Raw genomic sequence first — 18,679 nt, forward strand, 5'->3', positions numbered from 1 at the left:
AACCGCAACCCGCAACAACTACCAATATTTACAAGCAACTTTACAGAAAAACAAGCCCAAAGTCGCTTATAATAAGCGGACATGGCAACGCTGCTTAAGCGGAGGGGGCTACATCCGGAACGGCAATTTGCCAATAAAATATTCTTAATATTCTTTTGTAACAAAAAAAAAAAGCCTGGGTTTCCGAGGCTAATAAAATATAGAATAAAACGTGTATCCAATTCTTCCATAACTTTTGATGGATTCTTTTTTTTAAGTAAAAATATGCACATATAACTTTTGCGACTACAATGTTTTGCTTTTAACTTTTGACTTTGAAAAAATAATTATATTTTATGTATATATATTTATTTATATTTGAACAGATGACTATGGCAATATCGTAGCTCATGTGTACATAATTTCCATGCTCGATTCCATTGGTATAGGGTAATAAAGAAAATATTTTAAAAAGACAGCCGATTGGGAGGGAGCTATACCTCTTTGATAATACTGCCACCTAGTTACCATCTTTAGGTAAGACTGCCACAGAGTATCAGTTTGCATTCTCATCTATTAATAACCAGTGCCGGACAACAATCTTGTGACTGTGTCCTCACTTTTAAAAGGACGTCTTCTTAATGCACATATCCATAGAAATATGTCATTCTAGAATGAAACTTGAACATTTTCATGTTTATATTTGACCTGTCCATTGTCTGCAGCCTTGTGAAAACTATTTTCACACTAGGGTGAGTAAAAGCTATTCTGCATTCTGCATTATATACCTCTTCTGAAGTATTCTTTTGCTCCTTCTGAATGTAAAATACATAATACACCCTAACTTAGCTGAAACTAAACCTGGGGTTCTCTCTCTGTCTCAATCATCTACCATTTTAACAGTTTTTTCTTTTCTTTTCTTAAAAAAAAAAAAAGCAAACTGACTTTTACTGGCCAGAAGACCTAAAAATACTGGCCACATGCTGTGGTGTCCCGTGCAACGACCAAAACACCACTGCTCCAGAGCCTCAATTTATGTCATGTCAAAGGACACTTTTGCCTTCAAATCCACATCGCTACGATCCATGAGATTGGAGCAGGAGTTTCAGGATTGGGAAGATGCGAGGCAGGCGTTGGCTCATAGAAGGGCCATGACCAGGGCCCCTCTGCCCCAAGCACCCAGGCCTCCTCGTAGGCCACTCCAGGTAGTTAGGGCTCCTCCAGATCCAGTTCGTTGCAGAGACACGGCTGTGCACAACACATTTATGTGTGGGGACATGCAGGGAGTGTATACCGTGTTAAAGGACCCAACTATGGTCAATGCATTGATGGAGACCGTGCATGAGGAGATGGTGTGGGCCCCTGAAATGGGTGAGTTACGAAGCGTGATAGGATCCTGCATTACTCATACATACATACTAGGGCATTCACAACTAATGATTTTTACTAGTCGACTCATTTGACCAAGTAGTAGTCGACTAGTCGACTAGTCGAAATTTACATTTAAAAAATTTTTTACCAAAAAATATATTATTTTTTTTCTTTTCTTTTTTTTTAGGGGGGGGCATTGTTTTAATGCCATCCTACTACTATATTACTATTATTATTATCCTCCTGCCCTTATTTTTATGGCGTTTTAAGGGAAGCGCTTCTAGCACCACAGCAGCGTCTCCAAGGATCCCCATTGCCCAATAATAGGCTTTTATTGGGCATACTTTTGACCCCCTTTTGATAAAAATAAAGTCAGGAGGATAATAATAATAGTAAGATGGGCCATTACTATGGCATAAAAATTAAAAAAAACTATTCGACTAGTACCAACAAAGTCGACTAGTGGTTATACTAGTCGACTAGTCGACTAGTTGGTGAAAGCCCTAATACATACATACATACTGTATATTGTTAGTTTCACAGGACTCTTATTTAGTTTTTATATGATACATAAGTGCCATACATCCTAAATACTAGATGTAACAGAAAATGTTGATTGGGTCTCTTTTTCCTCCATGTACTGTATATACACTCTCACAGTATACAGTATACTCAAACCTCCCTCCCTTTTGTGCTCCACTGTCAGGCATGTGGACCCTGAGCTCCAAAATAAAGCAAACATCAGCCTTGCGTCTCGCTGCCAGCAGGGGGCACACAGGTTGTGTTGAGGAGCTGCTGTTTCGTGGGGCAGAGGTGGATGATGACCCTGGTGGCAAAACTGCACTTCATGATGCCTGTATAGGTGGCCACACAGTCTGTGTTCAGCTGCTGCTTTCCCATGGAGCAGACTCAGACCTCTTAGCAGAAGACGGCAGTGCCCCCCTTCACCTCTGCACCTCAGCCCAGTCATTCCAGTGAGTGATAAAGTTCAGAATCATGATTTGTATTTCCAGGTATATGTTTGCACATGCAAGGTGATGACGAGGTCGTGTAATAACAATTCGCTGGAAGTGGAGAAGCCAATGGTTTTCAGGTATTTGATGTGCTGGTACTTCACATGGTCAACGTGTTGTGTATTTTCTTCCAGGTGCGCTAACCTGCTGTTGGAAGCTGGGGCAGATGTAAATGTGAGGACAAGAGAGTCGAGCGTCACGCCTCTGCATGTGGCCACTCGTCTCGGCCTGGAGGAGCATGTGGAGCTTTTCCTGTCCCATGGCGCAGACGTGTTAGCTAAGAATCGAGAAGGAGAGACCCCTCTAAATGCAGCCTGCTCTGCAGCTGAGAGGCCAGCTGAGGCAGGGCGGTATCTCCGCGTGGTCCAAGTACTGCTGGATGCAGGCGCAGACCCCTGTACTGCAGGAAGGAAGCTGCATACCCCCCTGCACAATGCCTGTGCAAACTGCAGTCCTCGTATTGCAAAGCTCCTCCTTCAACATGGAGCCAGGGCAGATGTAGCCAACTGTGCAGGTTACACACCCATGGATTGTCTATTGCAGGTGCAAAGTGACCGTGGTGTGGAATGCATTTAGGGCATGAGCAGGGTCAAAGAACAGCTAACAAGCATCTCAAAGATTTCCCAGATAACATTAACGGGTAGCAGAAAACTTTTTTTTTCTTGTTCCCATAAAGGTTATTGAGGATTACCCAGGCCAGCAACCTGAGGCAATAGCACGTTCACTCCTTAACCATGGAGCTAAGCCAGCTTCACCCAAGGTAAAGCCAACTCATGTCATGTTTCATGTAAGATGATTACTAGAACAAAGTGATTACTGGAAAATATTTGTATCAATGCAGATGTACTTTGTATACCTACTGCACATGCTATAATCCAGATACTAATCCCCCGCCCCAATCTGCACACTTCCCATTGCTGCTAAAAGTGTTTTTACCTTTTATCAAGTATTATCATTATTATTATCTTGTTTTATATTGTATTGTTAGCAGTCTTTCAGAACATGCCACTTGCCACCCCATAATTCACTGCTTGTACCTGTAGTATGAGTGACAAATAAAACACTCTTGATTCTTGAATGTTTGGATTAAAGCAGCCATTGTATCGTCCCCCTGTAAAGATGCTGAAAAACTGTGTGCTCTCCCCTGCCACTGTGGAAGTCATGCTGAACTCATATCCTGTTGTCCCTGCCTGTGAATGGATGGAATCTCTATCAGCTGAGATCTGTGTGGTGAGCTTCATGATGTTAATCACCTCTCCTCTCCCCCTCCATTTCACTACAGTCTAGCTTTAATATCTTCACAGTAAAATTTGCAGTGTTCATTTATCCATTTGTAATTCTGATTGTCTGGAGTGTCCAAATGGACCCTTACAGGTCTGTGACTCAGAGGGAGTGTACAAACAGTGGCGGATTTATAGGAGTTGAGGCCCATGGGCTAGAGTAATTTTCGAGGCCCCCATTCGCGGGACACATGCGGACCCCCCCCCCCCCGAAATGCATGCGGACAATGCATGCAGACCCCCACCTCCAATGCATGCGGACCCCCCCCTGAAATTTTTCGCGGTTTTGGGCGGATTGGGTTAGTTTTTTTTCCCGTTTTTGGTTTCTTTATTTCGGTTTTAGGGTTAGAAAAAAACTATTTGATCATAAAAAAAAAAAATATATATATATATATATATATATATATATATATATATATATATATATATATATATTAATTAAAAATCACACCCAGTGTGAAGTGGGCGGTGCTAGCTAATCACAATACTGAATGAAGTCAACCAATCCACCCACAATGTGTGATTCACTCAAAAAAAACTAAGTTTCACTTGCCAATCACAGTCCTGAATAGACTGTGATTGGCCAATCACGGTGCAGGGTTAGGGGGTACACTGGTGACCAATCACAGCGCAGGATTGGGGGGTGCAAATATCCAAACCTCACATATAGGGGCGGTTTCACCGCCCAAAAAAAAAAATTTTACCAAAAAATCAGAGGCCCCCCCAGTTGGAGGGCCGTGGGCTGCAGCCCACCCTAGCCCAACGGTAAGTCCGCCCCTGTGTACAAATGTGTCCATAAGTAAATTGACACTTACAGTTATACTGTGTTGTTTTATCTCTCTTCACCACCCTTGCTTTCTCTCTCAACCTCAGGAACACCAGTCCTTCTTTGACCTGGTTTGTAAGATGAGTGGTCAACCACGGTCTCTGCAGCACCAGTGTCGTTGGGCCATACGGCAACACTTAGGGGCCCGATGCGATGTAACAATCAACAGTTTGGAAATTCCGACTTCTCTGAGGGCATATTTACTCCTTTTTAATGATGGGACATTCCAATGAATACAGCCTGTGGACTGTTCACAGTACTGAAATTTTCTACCAATATGCTCCATTGTCATAAGTACGTATTTCCTGTTGCTAGATCTTAAGCAAATGTTTCATCCAAATATTTCTGCCTCTTGAAAAAAGAAAAAAGTATGCCAATAAATACGATTTCTGCTTGAAACGGCCCAAAACATGTAATTTGTGTGATTTTAAACGACATGCAGTATAAGACGTTTCAGCAGTCCATTCTGCCTTCATCAAGGTTAAGGATTTGTTGATACTGTGTGATTAATAGTGAAGAATTTAGTCAGAAAGTCACACCTGATGGGCCTGCACCAGAACTGTAGTAGTTGTGGCCAGAAATAATTATATAAATTAATTGTAATAATAATATTATTTTTATTATTAGTATTATTATTATTATTATTGCTAATAATCAAAGTAAATAAATAAATAATAATAAATAATAGTAAATAATAATAATTTACTACGGAAAGTCATCTTAAAACGTATCACTAAATTGCAGTTTTTATGGCTGGTTCACGCGGGAGCAGACTTAATCCAGAAGAACTGTGTACATCTCTGAGTGATGTCATTATGTCCTGTTCTTCAAGTTGATCCTCTAGCTAGCTGTTATCTAAACTACTCACACTGTGCTGTGCTATTCTTGTCTGGTGTCAACCACTGATACTGGCTGGCTGGCCATGACCTGTCAGCACTGGTGGAAAGTACATTTTTCAAGTACTGTACTTATGCACAATTTTAGGTACTTTTACTTTACTGGAGTATTTCCATTTTTCAATACTTGTACTTCTACTCCACTACATCTCAGAGGCAAATATTGTACTTTTCACTCCACTACAATTATTTGAAACCTTGAGTTACAAGGTACTTTGTAGATTTTGATTATTATTACAAAACATGCATTAACCACTTCAGCCCTATTTAAACTTGGGCTATTTGAGTTTTGTAATAATAATCAAAAGTAACTAGTAACTAAAGTTTTCATATAATTGTAGTGGAGTAAATGTACAATATTTTCCTCTGAGGTAGTGGAGTAGAGGTAAAAGTACTGAAAATTGGAAATACTCCAGTAAAGTAAAACATACCTCAAAACTGTAGTTAAGTACAGTACTTATAGTAAATGTTCTTAGTTACTTTACACCACTGCCTCAGTCAGTTCAAATACTGCCTTGTCTAAGTACACAGACAAGTTGCTGTCCCCCAGAGCAGCTTCGAAATGCTGATTAGAAAATCAACATTTTTATCAATGTGTTTTGTATTATGCTGTTTACTCGACGCGTCAGCAGCTCCTCAACTCCCCCAAAACAAGCGCTCCCTCTGTCCAATGTTGCCATGTCCGCTTATTATAAGCCACTTTGGGCTTATTTGTCTGTAAAGTTGCTTGTAAATATTGTTAGTTGTTGTGGGTTGCGTTTTTGGGGGCATTGTTTCTAAAGTGTGGTTGCTTATTTGGGCTTGTTTCTAAAGTGTAGTAGCTTTTTTTAGTCTTGTTTCTAAAGTGTAGTAGCTTTTTGGGGGCTTGTTTCTAAAGTGTAGTAGCTTTTTTTTTTCATGGTTCTAAAGTGTAGTACTACCTTTTTTGGGGCTTGTTTCTAAAGTGTAGCAGCTTATTTTGGGCTTGCTTTCTAATGTTGTTTAAACCCAGTGGTTCTCATTTGGTTCAACATTTTCATGTCACGGTACCCCAAATTAATATGAATTTGTCCACGGACCACTGTGTTTTTTAAATAAATATATATATTAATAAGGTTTTACTTTTCTTTCAAGATTTTTGGGAAATTAGCAGATCTGCAAGCTCACAACACGTCACGAAGTGTCCCGTTGTGAGCTTGTAGATCGGCTATTTTCAAATAGCCAACATTAGAGTGCTCATGTTGCTTCTTTTGGGCTTGTTTTCCTAGACCAGGTTGCCTGTTTCTCTCGCAGAATCTGGCAACACTCCCTCTGTCGCGCAAACACACCGGTGCTGACGTCACGCCGTCGACTGTGTTTATGTGGTGGTTTTCACGGGCTGTTGCTAAACTAGCATTGTGTGTGCTGGATCTCCAAACATGATTTGATTACACAGTTGGTAAGGCGATGCACGTTTACATGATTTCAACTTACAAACGCTCAAATGAGAAGACTTGCATCCGAAGCAGCGCTTCGGAAAATTACGCTACCATTACATTTCGTAAGCTCGTAGGATTGGTGTAAAAACAGGCGAAGGTCGTTTTTCTGTTAGCAGGCTAGTTTGCTAGCGCTCGCTAACGCCATGGCCAGGAGAGCAACAACATTTTAAACTATGTTCGCCATGATCTAAGGGGTGGTGGTTCTTAAAGTGGCGTCCGGGGACCCCCAGGGGTCCTTAAGGCGGTCCCCAGCAAAATGATTGATAGTTAGGAACCAAATTGGACCCTTGTGTGGCTGTAACTCTGAGAGTGTACCAATGTAACCAAATGGACCCTTTTGGTTACATTGGTACACTCTCAGAGTCATGGTGGTCCGTGGTCTAATGCAGGGGTACTCAAAGTGGGGCCCGGGGACCCCCAGGGCCATATATGCATCAGCTGTTTCCAAAAAATCTTGACAATCTCAAATGTTCTAATATTTTTTGACATTATTAACGCCACATATTGTATGGGGGTCCTTAGCACAAAATATAATCAGATGGGGGGTCCGCGGTCAAATACACATTAATTTGGGGGTCCTTGACATGAAAGTGTTTGAGAACCAATGATCTAAGGCTAGTAAGGCAGCAAAGGCACATTTATACAGGCCCGTCACTAAAATTGTTGTTCTCTTAACTGTAATTAGACACACTATTGTGATGAATGTATGCTATATCTACCTTGAAATGAGAGAGAAAATACATAGTTTTTAATCACGGTCCTTCCCGTTTCAGGATAATAAGATCGATATGGCGGTGTGTGCACTGACCATGTTGGACGGGATGGGAGATGAGGTGATGGCATTAGGTGGTGTCTTGCTCCTGGTCTTGGCCCTGGTTTTGGCTTGGCTCTCTACGCATGTTGCCGATAGGGGAGACCATATCCTGGGCACCATCCTCACTGTCGGGGCCCATGCCTCTCTCATTGGACTTAATGGACTGGGAGGCCACAGTAACTATAGTGGAGGGCCTCCAAGCTCAGACACACCTGAACAACAGACACCAACACCATCTCAGGAAAACAAGCCAGAAGAAGGGGAACCGGTTACTGAGAGAGGGGAAAGTGAAGGGAGTGGGGAGACAGAAACAGACTTGCTGCTGAACATACAGGGCAAACAACCGCATACTGGTAGATACCATCCCGATGATGATGACGACGACGACAATGACGAGGAAGATGAAGAAGGTGGAGAAGAGCTAAATGATGATGGTGATGAGGATGAGCTGGATGATGAAGACAAAAAGATCCCAAAGTTTATGCCAGTGTTGTCCCCCAGTTCTGCAACTAGTACCACTACCATCACTGTCCGTTTGAAGTTCCTAAATGACACAGAAGAGCTCGCTTTTTTGAAGCCACAGGACACAGTGGGTCTGCTGAAAAGGTTAGTGGAGTAAACACAAATCTGCATATTTTACTGTAATATATTGTAGCCCATGTGTTTATTTTGATGCCTCTCTTTCTCCCCCCCCAGCACATACTTTTCAGGTCGAGAAAGTCAGATAAAGTTGATCTACAGAGGGCAATTGCTACAGGATCCCAAAAGGACTCTGTTGTCCCTAAATATCATGCACAACAGTGTGATCCATTGCCACATTTCCCAAGCCTTGTGTGAAGCCAGTCCAGAAGAAGATGCTCGATCCGGGGCAGGCTCGGGAGTCGGGTCTGGGGTCTCTGGAGGAATCAGGGCTGCAGGTCTAGCTCTTAGCACCAGTAGCCTGGTGGTGCCTGTTTTTGTGGTGATATTGGCTGTAGTGTGGTACTTCCGTATTAACTACAGGCAGTTCTTCACTGCCCCTGCGACCATCTCCCTTGTGGGAGTCACTGTGTTCTTCAGCTTCCTGATCTTTGGGATGCACAGTCGTTGAGTGGGAATAACATCAGATGCATCACAATGGAAGGAAGCCTTTAACTCAAATTGAATGTTGGCATTCTCGCGAGGCCGAGTAAAAATAGCAGTGTCAGGTTGCACCAGGAGAGAGAGACAAACTAATCAAAAGGGGCCTTGGTGCAAATGCCACTTAGGCAACTGGAATCCTGCAGTATGTTTGTGCAGTCTGTGCATGCACCAAGAGGAAGCGGTGTGAGAGATTGTACAGTGTAAATGAAGCGGCGAACGATCTGCATTGTATGCGTGTTTTGTATGAAGCTCAGACTAAACTGAGCTGTTATTTTCCTCATCTTGAGAATGACACCGGTGGTTCATGTCTCACTCATTTCAGTATGTTCTAACAATCTAATTGATGTGATATGCTCTTTGAGTGTTGCTGGGGACGAGGGTCATGCATTTGTGTCACAGACACATTTTATTTCATTCACTTTTCTTAACTTTGATAGATTTATTTTCTTTCTGAAATACAGTATGTGAGGTGTTTGACAGGAAAATTCACTCAATTTAAGACTTGAATCTTGAATATTTGGAACCACTCACTGTTTGTGCTGGGTAGCCTATGTTTCCATTTCTTATTCTTTGAATGACAAGCTCTCGGAAATCAATAAAGGACTGTAACAGCAGCCTTTATTGCAAAGCTGGAATTTTCTATGGATTTTTGTTGCTTAATTACTCCATGCTGATATTTAGAAATAGGCTAATTTAATGAATAATCAGTATCGCTAGACCTAAAAACACGTTTTAATGTAAATATGGTGTATTTACTGTAAAAAAAATAAAATAAGGAAATATAACCAATCAGGTGAATCTGCATCTGGCACTTGAAGGTTTGAGGGGGCAGTGACACATTAGAAAACTGTCACTGGGAGCCCTTTTTACTCTTATGTACGTTGGACTGGTCTGGCTTCAGTGCTGAATAAGATTAAAGCAATTAAAACCATATTCTTGTTTTGTGATGACTTGGCGCAAGGGTGTTAGACATTTTACCGAGTAGCCTAATATACAGGAAGGGAAACTCAAACTAGACATGACACCACCTCACATTGGCAGACATATCTTAAGGATAATTACAGTACATTTAAATTGATCCACAGATATCCTACCAATCGAGTTTTTTGTCCATTTATTCCAACAAGCACCAGTATGCATGTTAGGTAAAGAAGAAATAACTGTTATAGACTTGTACATGTGCATGAAAAGTCAGAACATCACATCCTGTCATTGCATTCATTGTGAAAGATTGTATAGTACAGCACTTACAATAAAATTGGCCATTCTTGTCACTGTCCACAAAGGTGAAAAAACAAAAAAACTACTGCTGGGTGGGGGACGTTACATGAATCCGAAGGCCTTAACAGACATTTTCCAAAAGACATTTTCCAAAAAACACACTAATTGCAAAATGGAAAACATGGAGAACCACATCCATTTCAACTTATTTTTGTTTAGGAAGATTCCACTTTGAAACAATACAGAAAACATAAATTTCAATCTATTTTTCCTTGAATGCTATGCATCATAAATGTATACAAAATAAACATTTTATGTTAATATGTTCAGTCTTTAGGTTATAAGATGGTTAAGGCCCCATTGTGCGATATGTGGCCCTTATCAAACTAAGGGGAATCATATTGTGTAAAAAAAAAGCTAATATAAGTCATCTTGTGCAACATAAACCTTAGTGAGACAGGAGTTTTGATATGTGGAAATGAGTGGGAGTGAACAGAGTAACAGACTGAGGCTGAGCACTAAGCTGAATTTTAAAAGTGAATAGGAGAAGTGGGAGCAGCTCAGGGAGGGTTGCCCAAAAGCTATGGTAAATGGTGCATTTATATAGGATCTTATCCAACGTGCTTGACAATGTGCATTCACCTATTCACACACATGGTGGAGGAAACCATGCAAAGCACCAACCTCCTCATTGCGAGCAATTGTGGTTCACTGTCTTGCTCAAGGACACTTCAACACTAACCTAGAGGGAGTCGGGGATCGAACCAGGAACCTTCCGATTCCACTCTACATCCTGAGCCACTGCCACCCCGGCAAGAGCTTTGAGGCGGGCCAGACCATCGCGAAGTCTGTGGGTTCGAATCAACCACGGTGCAGCCGGCTTTGCCAAGCGTCTATACGAACACAATTGGCCCGGGGGGTGACATTTGTCACTACACGTACACCTACGGCGCATATTATTTCAGGCTTTGTGACTACCAGAAATATAACAATGCAGCTTTAAAATAAGAGTGAACAAGGCAAATACTCATGTTCATTGAATATTTGCTGTGATTATTGACATGACTGAAAAACAGACTTTAGTCCACGGAAGCCTAAGCCACGGACTATTGTGAAAGAGACTTTGCTTAGCCTTATATTATCCTTTAAGTATTAAATGAAGCTTGATCTCTCAGGATTATTAGATGAAAAACAGAGGCATGCTAACATTATTTAGAATCGACACTGCATGATCCATTGTGAAATCTGTAGCAAAAGCAGGGCCAGGTTAGAGTTTCGTAACACGCTATAACTTATATTAACTTGATTCATTATTCTTTATACTAAAAGTATGTGTATACAAAAAGCCCACTGTTTCATGATGATATACAGTAAATATCAAAATCAAATATACACCTGTGTACAGGTAATTATACACATTAAATATAGAGGTCCATGTAAACAAAAAAGTCAAATATTTTAAATGGCACACATACTTTCACACTAATGGCACATCCGGATGCAAGGTCATCTGAAAATACAAATAACTATGCATGTCCACTATACCACTACTGACAAACCCACACATCATGAACACCAATCAAATGTCCTCACTGAACATAAATAGGCATACATACACACAGATACGTTCACACAATCACACAACTGTGCAATACAATGCTGTCATTTAAAAGCCACTGATGAATAGTCTAGTATATCTTTCAAGTGTTGCTGAGGAAAGCACGGTCCGCCCAGTCTCTTCTGACGATGGCAAAGGTAAACACATGGTGTTTTCTCTGTTACACCGATCAGATCTAAACACAACACAGCCTAAAGCCTCAGAGTCACAGAGAGCTCACATACGCATAACATCACTGGGCTATCATATAACATTATGTTCACATTTTTACCATATTATATTATGTGAGAAGTGTTTGCTAATATGGACATGATTAATGAGTGAGGCTTCACCCAGTCTTCTTTACATGGACCTAAAACTCCTAAGAAGGGGTGAAATACAATAGAGGTGGGTGGTTGGACTAGAGGAGTTGTGCTAGTTTAGGTTATCATAGATACTGGGAATAGGTGGTGCTGAGAGTTTGGGCCTCTTTTTTCTGTTGGACAAGCTGATATCACTCTGAGAAGTGCTGCTGCCCCCTCCAGCGAGACACCCACTACCCCCTGCTACTCCACCGTAGTTTAGAGATGCCTTCTTCTTTTTCTTTGGCTTTCGAGAATCTGAATGGTTGTTGCCTGGGAAAGGGACACAAACAAAAGAGAAGGTATCCAGAACATCCATATCTGACTAATAGGCAAAGTAAAAATAGACTGGGTTTGTACTGCTTGTCGTTGGTCCCTTACTGGCTTTAGATGAGGCTGAATCAGAGGGAGAGATATCCAGGGATACATCCCACTGTAGACGGCTCACCAGGGCCTGTCCGTCTGGAATGTCAAAGCTCTCACTCTCCACCACTGCATCTGCAGCAGGCACTGATGGCCTAACAGACAAAACACACAGTCGTGTCAAGACAACCCAACCGCAACAAAACTAACCGCAACAAAACTCAACAGATGAGATTCAGAGATTACACAATAAATCTCAAAAGACTGTCTCTGATTAGCAATGGTACTGAACAACCAATGAACCCTTGTATTAGATAAGTGATTCTCAACCTTTTTGACCCAGTTTGATATGCATTAGGCAACAGGCCCCCCATTTGATATGATTTTTTTTATCTCTGGGACCCCAATCTACACTGTAAAATCCCCAGTGTTAATTTAACTCTGACCTGTAACCTGTAAGGGTCCATTAGGTTAATAACTATCAATTATTTAGCAGAGGACCCCCTGGAACCCCCTCAAGGACCCCTGGGCGTCTCCAGACCCCATACTGAAAACCACAGTATTCACATCACCGCCACTTGCACCATTACCCTAGCCTGGTAGACCATCCCGGTTGCGGAATTCACATTTTATTTGATTCTGCTGAAATCAAATGAAATGTGAATTCCGCGACCAGGATGGTCTACCAGGCTACCATTGCCCTATCCATCTCTGCAACAATTCAATACAGACTGTACACAGGACACAGCAGTCTAGGCCAAGCAACACCAGCACCATAAGGGGAAGAGCATGGACCAGAAACCAAGGTCTACATTCTAGAAATGTATTATTTTCAAGTACAATGTCTACACTACATTGTACATTTTGTCCAATCTGGGATACATTCAGGGATTGGGGAAGGGGGCACACTCACACAAATGGCCCCAGGAGGAACACCCTGACACCTCTCCTCTGTTCGTCAGTGTGCTGGGGGCACCGCTGAGACCTAGCAGGACACAATATGGCATGTCCATTGTTCAAAAAGAAAATAACAGACTATTGCTAGTTTCTCAGGAGATCTAAACACAACCTGATACTTGCTCATTTTACTGTTTATCACATATTTATTTACTCCAAATGATTTCACTGTACACTTAATTGAAAAGAAAAAGTAAATGGATAGAAAGTTAGACCAACCATACATGATCCATTCCACATAAACATGCAACCATGAGTTTCGGTTTACAGACATTTAAAATAAACTTGCGAGAATATAAAGGCTAAACTGGTCACATCAAAAATACTGTAGATTACTGGTCCTCAAATACTGGACCACTGATCTACAACTGGGGAGGCTCATTACAGTGCATAATATGTGTGTATAACTCCATTGCAGCATAACGTTATGCTCGGGTTAATTGGCCTTATTGTTTTTTTTTCCTTGTGTACCTTTACCCCCTGCTGTAGATGTCCTTAATAAAAAGGGGTATGTTTTGCATGGCAACATTACCTGGTGCACATCTTCTTGGTATGCTCAGAGATTACCCCACATTGCTGAGGACATAATAATTAGTTTAGTTGTTAGTGACATTACATAGCTCCAGAATAAAGTGGCAATAACTGCACATCCTGAGAAACAAGTGGATCCTGAGATGGATATTTGAGATTAAACAAAGCATGTGACTTGCTCACCGTTGTCAAGAGGGACCTCAGTTCATCTGGGCCTAATGTTTCATAACTGATGCCAGGGTTGTAGTTATACTGAAGTGAAGGGCACACATAATGAGAACACTTCATAATTCTGCCATACATTTAGGAGGAGAGAGGAACTTATGTGTATGTAAAATGAAGTGTTACCTTGAATACATCTGTGTTACTGAGCTCACCTGAAAACGAAAAAGCAGACCACTAGACCTTCATAAAACCGCACATTTAAAAACAACATTGCCTGGAGTAAATGTGATATTTTCCATAGCAATGAAATGTATTTTAATTCTGCAATATTGGTAATTATCTTGTTGAGGTCAGCAGCACTATTCATTTGAATTAGGTACAGTAAGGCTTCAAGTGGAGGACATCCTAACACCTCAGTCACAGTAAATGACAATCAAGCAGCTGAGCACTGCTGGAGATTAGCAGATGATTTGATTTATTGAAGCTCTGGACAAACACACCAAGAAGGCAAGAATGTGAGATTATTAAAAAACTGCAGAATTAAGTAAATGATGGCTATTCACAATTGGCACTTTGGCATAGAAACACTAACAAACTACCGTACACTAACTAAAGTTATATATAATACGTTATGGATTAAATATCCATAAATTGTATTGTCCCTCCATTTTGCACCACTTTTTTCACACACACACACACACACACACACACACACACACACACACACACACACACACACACACACACACACACACACACACACACACACACACACAGAGCTGAACAGAGCAACATGATGCATGGGCCCCAGTACTGCTGAACAGAGCAACATGATGCATGGGCCCCAGTGCTGCTGAACAGAGAACAAAGGCTCACAGGCTCCAAAACGGCCATGCACTCCAAATGGCCAAGCAGCAATAACATGAAAATAAGTTAAAATAAACCAGTAATACGACTTATGTAGCATGACACACTACTGCCATGTCTGATCTTCCTCGTTACTCAATCTAATAGGTGTTTTGCTTCAAAGAACAATACAATCTTTGAGAAAACATACAATCTGGATATTTTTCTCTCAGTAAGAGTATTCAAAATATACTCACCATTTTTTGGTTTTAAAGATTTGGATCTTCTAGGTGAATTTTGATTCTGCATAAAATATAACATTCACATTCAATTAATTTCTGTTTGACTATGTACCGTACATCTGGAAGCTAAAAAATATGTATAATACAGAAGAGTTCAAATATGGTAACAGCCATATAGAATATAATGCATACTGGCCATCATCATGCAAGTATGAGAAACAGCCAATGGATATGCTGTTGTTTTTTAAGCAAAGCAGAAAATCTACGCAAATAAGCAAGACTAATCAAGTTCCCAAAATACCTTATCTGGCTTTCTCTTCTTGGCTGTAACAGAGAATTAAAGCGGATAATGAAAGAACGACAAAACTTTTGTTTTATTGTTACAGAAGAGATTCTGATTAGTCACACTATTGTTCACCTTTTTTCTCTGCTCCATATGACCAGTCATTGTCTTTAAGGTCATCATTGTCTTCCTGATCACTCTCTGATTTGCCCATGTTGTTGTTTGCTAGTCTGTTTGGCAGAGGGAATCAAATCTGTCCAAATGTTCACAGTCATCTTTTTGGCACATGATTATGATGATCAGTTTTAACTGACCTTCGGTTGGCAATGCGACTGCTATTGCGTCCCATGCCCAGGCATTTCTCTAAGTGTGGGGCAAAGCGAGAAGCTGCGATGAATCGTTTGCAATTGGGACATTCACACTCCTTATTTTTCCACTGGTTATACACTTGCCCGAATACGTCCACTCCTGGCTGATCTACAATTTCTATGAAACGGATGAGAGAACATAAGCAAAAACACGTTTGTCAAATGGGGAAATAGGCCTGTCACAATTATTACATAATCATCTGATTATTTTTGCATAATCGTCAGAATAGTTTCCATTAATCTGTATAAATGAATCTGTCAAAAAATCGTAATAAATTTCAAAAATGTTCAAAAATAGCGGAAAAAACAGAACTTATAGATTGCCTATTTTGTTTTATTATATATATATATTTTGTTTTATTATATATATTTTTTCTTTTTTCAAAGTAAGTTTATATGTTTAAAAAGTTCAATGCCAAAAATACAAATCATGAATCGGAATAATGGCAATTAATTGTATGACAATTAATGGTCAACTAAAATGTCATGATCATGACACCCCTATACGGAACGAGACCAATAGGAAGCCCAAGCAACAAACCGAATTCCTTCATGCTCTCTTGATCCGTGTCATCCAGGAAGAAGTAGCCCTGTTTCACAGCACGATGCACCTCAAAACACAGGCCCAAACAGGCATCCTCCACCAGGTCCGAGTAGATGTCATGGACCAAGGCCTGCAATGTGAGCGTAGTAGTACAGTAGTACAGTAGTGCTATACAAATGCAACTTCTGGACCTAAATAGCCTATAGCAAAACCTGTAGAAATCAAGTATGAGGAAATCATGTAGCAAATGTTGTGCAGGTCACGTGTTCAGTAGTTACCTCTAGCTTGGTGTTGTCCAGGCCTGACAGGGACAGATCTTCCATTTTCATTTGAGAAACGGAATGGAACGTCTTGGTTGCAAAGCAATTTTGGCCTGGGGATTAATGGACATTGAATGAGTGTAGGTACTCTATGGTAGGTAGGTACAGGCAACTGTGGCTGCTAACACACACACACACACACACACACACACACACACACACACACACACACACACACACACACACACACACACACACACACACACACACACACAGTGCAATTATTTAAATTACATTTAAATATAAGGTTTAAATTTATATTTTCACTCATTTACTTGTATTATCTTTTTTGTAGCCTATTTACAAAAAAGGTATTCTATGCAGGGTTCCAAAAGGGGCTACGTTTTTAACTCGTTTTTTTACTTCGAAACTCAAACTGCTGCTGCATGAAAGTGATGTCTTAACAACCAGTTCCCTTTAATAAAACAGTGATAGGCTTTGTCGTTACGGCTACGTCAGGTAATGTGACGTTACATTAAAGCGTGATGCACACAGCTTGATTAACATTCTAATTAATACAATAAGTAGCTTTGTTTAAGAAATTAATAAAACCAATTATTCACCCAATGCTGTAGCCCTGAAACCATAGACCACTTATTTGTTTACCAACATTGAGACTGGACGCACAGGTGATTGTTTCATGCAATCAATTTCCAACATATTGTTTTGGGGTGCGCTGGTTTCAGTTCATTCAACCTCCTCTTGTGTGTTGGCTAGTGAGGCGCGTCCTAGCGAGACATGACAGAATGGGTTTCATTTGGTGCCGGTCTGCGCGCGCATACTGGTTCTTATCAGTGTGACGTCGTCTGTTAAGGGGTCTATATCATGACAGTCATGGATGAACCTGGTGTTAGCACGTTCTCCATTTATCCCTGGGCCTGGCCGTACATCTACATTAACGTTCAGATTTCAAATATAAAGTGGCCCATGGCCACGGATGCTAAAATTCTGTTCGGGCCATCAGGAGTACCCGTATCTTCCGTATTGTTCAATAAAAAGCATTTTAATCCGATCGGTGCCCATTTTCTCCGTATTTCCACCTTAAACTTCAACTACGCGACCCTATCGGTTGGGAGGTGTACTGCACTCTGATTTAAATTATGAGAAAAAAAATGACCACCGATCGGATTAAAATGCTTTTTATTGAACATTGCGGAACATACAGGTACTTCTAGGGATCCGAACAGAATTATAACATCCGTGGCCATGGGGTAAGCACTTTTAAAAAAAAATCTGAATGTGTATGTAGATGTACGGGTTGTAAATGGAGAAAGTGCAAACACCAGGTTAAACTTCATCCATGACGGTCGTGACAGACGACGATCCATGGCTACCAATGTTGTAGCTTGGTCGGTCCACATACAACGACGTTACGAGTTCATTATATTGTTATGATCGAGTAAGGATCGTACCCTGCCAATTATTTTATAGGCCTCCTGGTGTCACAATGCGAGAACAGATCGGTGCGGTGATAATGTGACCCACTGTCGTTAATGTTCGTTATTTGACACAAATGACTGACAGCTTCCTCCTTACGACACTGTCACTGAAAACTCACCCCGACTCAAGCACTTCTGAGGGGAGGTGTCATCACCACTGTAAGCACACAGTCAACCAATGCGACGTGAGCGTACAATATCCATACTAATATATCTTCTTTTGAATAATAACTTAGAAAGATTGATCGGTATTATTGATGTAGATCGCGAGCGAGCTAAGCCGGGTCTGAAGGCCACACAGACGCCAAGTTTCGTTCTGCTCAGACAGACATCAATAAATGAACGCAGATTTCTTCGTTCATTTTGATCAGCAATCGATTAGTTGAACCTGGATTTGCGGAGGTGTACATTATAATCAGTGGTTCTCAATCTGTGGGTCGGGACCCCCAGGAACTCTCACTTCAATGACATTGAAGTGACAGTTTAAGGACTTGCAATACGTTTATAATACCACAACATTTTCCAAATTGTCAATGTCAAATAATATAAGAGGTAAAAATTGTAAAAAAATAAATAAAAATAGCTGATCTACAAGCTCACAACACCTCGCGTTGCAACTCGAGGGGTTGTGAGCTTGTAGATCTGCTATTTTCACAATATTTATCTGTGGAACTGAGTCAAAC

The 18,679-nt window shown here is 40.9% G+C and overlaps 3 protein-coding genes across 6 annotated transcripts; 2 read left to right on the forward strand and 1 right to left on the reverse strand.

Annotated features, from left to right (window-relative positions):
- Nucleotides 1–584: 584 nt before the first annotated feature.
- On the forward strand, nucleotides 585–5,002 carry asb16 (ankyrin repeat and SOCS box containing 16). Of its 3 annotated transcripts, none has more exons than XM_080446965.1 (7): nucleotides 585–731; nucleotides 916–1,350; nucleotides 2,057–2,324; nucleotides 2,498–2,906; nucleotides 3,040–3,123; nucleotides 3,483–3,593; nucleotides 4,517–5,002. In XM_080446965.1, the coding sequence occupies exons 2-7, from the start codon at nucleotides 960–962 to the stop codon at nucleotides 4,700–4,702; spliced, it is 1,449 nt and encodes a 482-aa protein (XP_080303091.1). In that variant the 5' UTR covers nucleotides 585–731; nucleotides 916–959; the 3' UTR covers nucleotides 4,703–5,002. The 3 variants fall into 3 exon arrangements, with proteins under 3 accessions (XP_080303091.1, XP_080303089.1, XP_080303090.1); XM_080446963.1 differs by having other exon boundaries at nucleotides 938–1,350; XM_080446964.1 differs by having other exon boundaries at nucleotides 941–1,350.
- Nucleotides 5,003–6,663: 1,661 nt separating this feature from the next.
- Nucleotides 6,664–9,689, forward strand: tmub2 (transmembrane and ubiquitin-like domain containing 2). Its single transcript, XM_080448015.1, has 3 exons — nucleotides 6,664–6,782; nucleotides 7,596–8,242; nucleotides 8,333–9,689. The coding sequence occupies exons 2-3, from the start codon at nucleotides 7,611–7,613 to the stop codon at nucleotides 8,724–8,726; spliced, it is 1,026 nt and encodes a 341-aa protein (XP_080304141.1). The 5' UTR covers nucleotides 6,664–6,782; nucleotides 7,596–7,610; the 3' UTR covers nucleotides 8,727–9,689.
- A 168-nt stretch (nucleotides 9,690–9,857) lies between these two features.
- atxn7l3a (ataxin 7 like 3a) lies at nucleotides 9,858–18,307 on the reverse strand. 2 transcript variants are annotated; one of them, XM_080448013.1, is made up of 13 exons: nucleotides 18,116–18,307; nucleotides 16,516–16,610; nucleotides 16,235–16,367; nucleotides 15,640–15,811; nucleotides 15,461–15,555; nucleotides 15,344–15,366; nucleotides 15,058–15,103; nucleotides 14,138–14,166; nucleotides 13,973–14,041; nucleotides 13,791–13,834; nucleotides 13,215–13,286; nucleotides 12,320–12,456; nucleotides 9,858–12,211 (listed from the first exon to the last, which is right to left on the reverse strand). In XM_080448013.1, exons 2-13 carry the CDS (start codon nucleotides 16,564–16,566, stop codon nucleotides 12,012–12,014), a joined length of 1,071 nt encoding a protein of 356 aa, XP_080304139.1. In that variant the 5' UTR covers nucleotides 16,567–16,610; nucleotides 18,116–18,307; the 3' UTR covers nucleotides 9,858–12,011. The 2 variants fall into 2 exon arrangements, with proteins under 2 accessions (XP_080304139.1, XP_080304140.1); XM_080448014.1 differs by having other exon boundaries at nucleotides 18,112–18,307.
- Between the last annotated feature and the right edge of the window lie 372 nt (nucleotides 18,308–18,679).

Source organism: Gymnoscopelus braueri (genome assembly GCF_963280865.1).
Source record: "Gymnoscopelus braueri genome assembly, chromosome: 13".
NCBI classification, from domain to species: Eukaryota; Metazoa; Chordata; class Actinopteri; order Myctophiformes; family Myctophidae; genus Gymnoscopelus; species Gymnoscopelus braueri.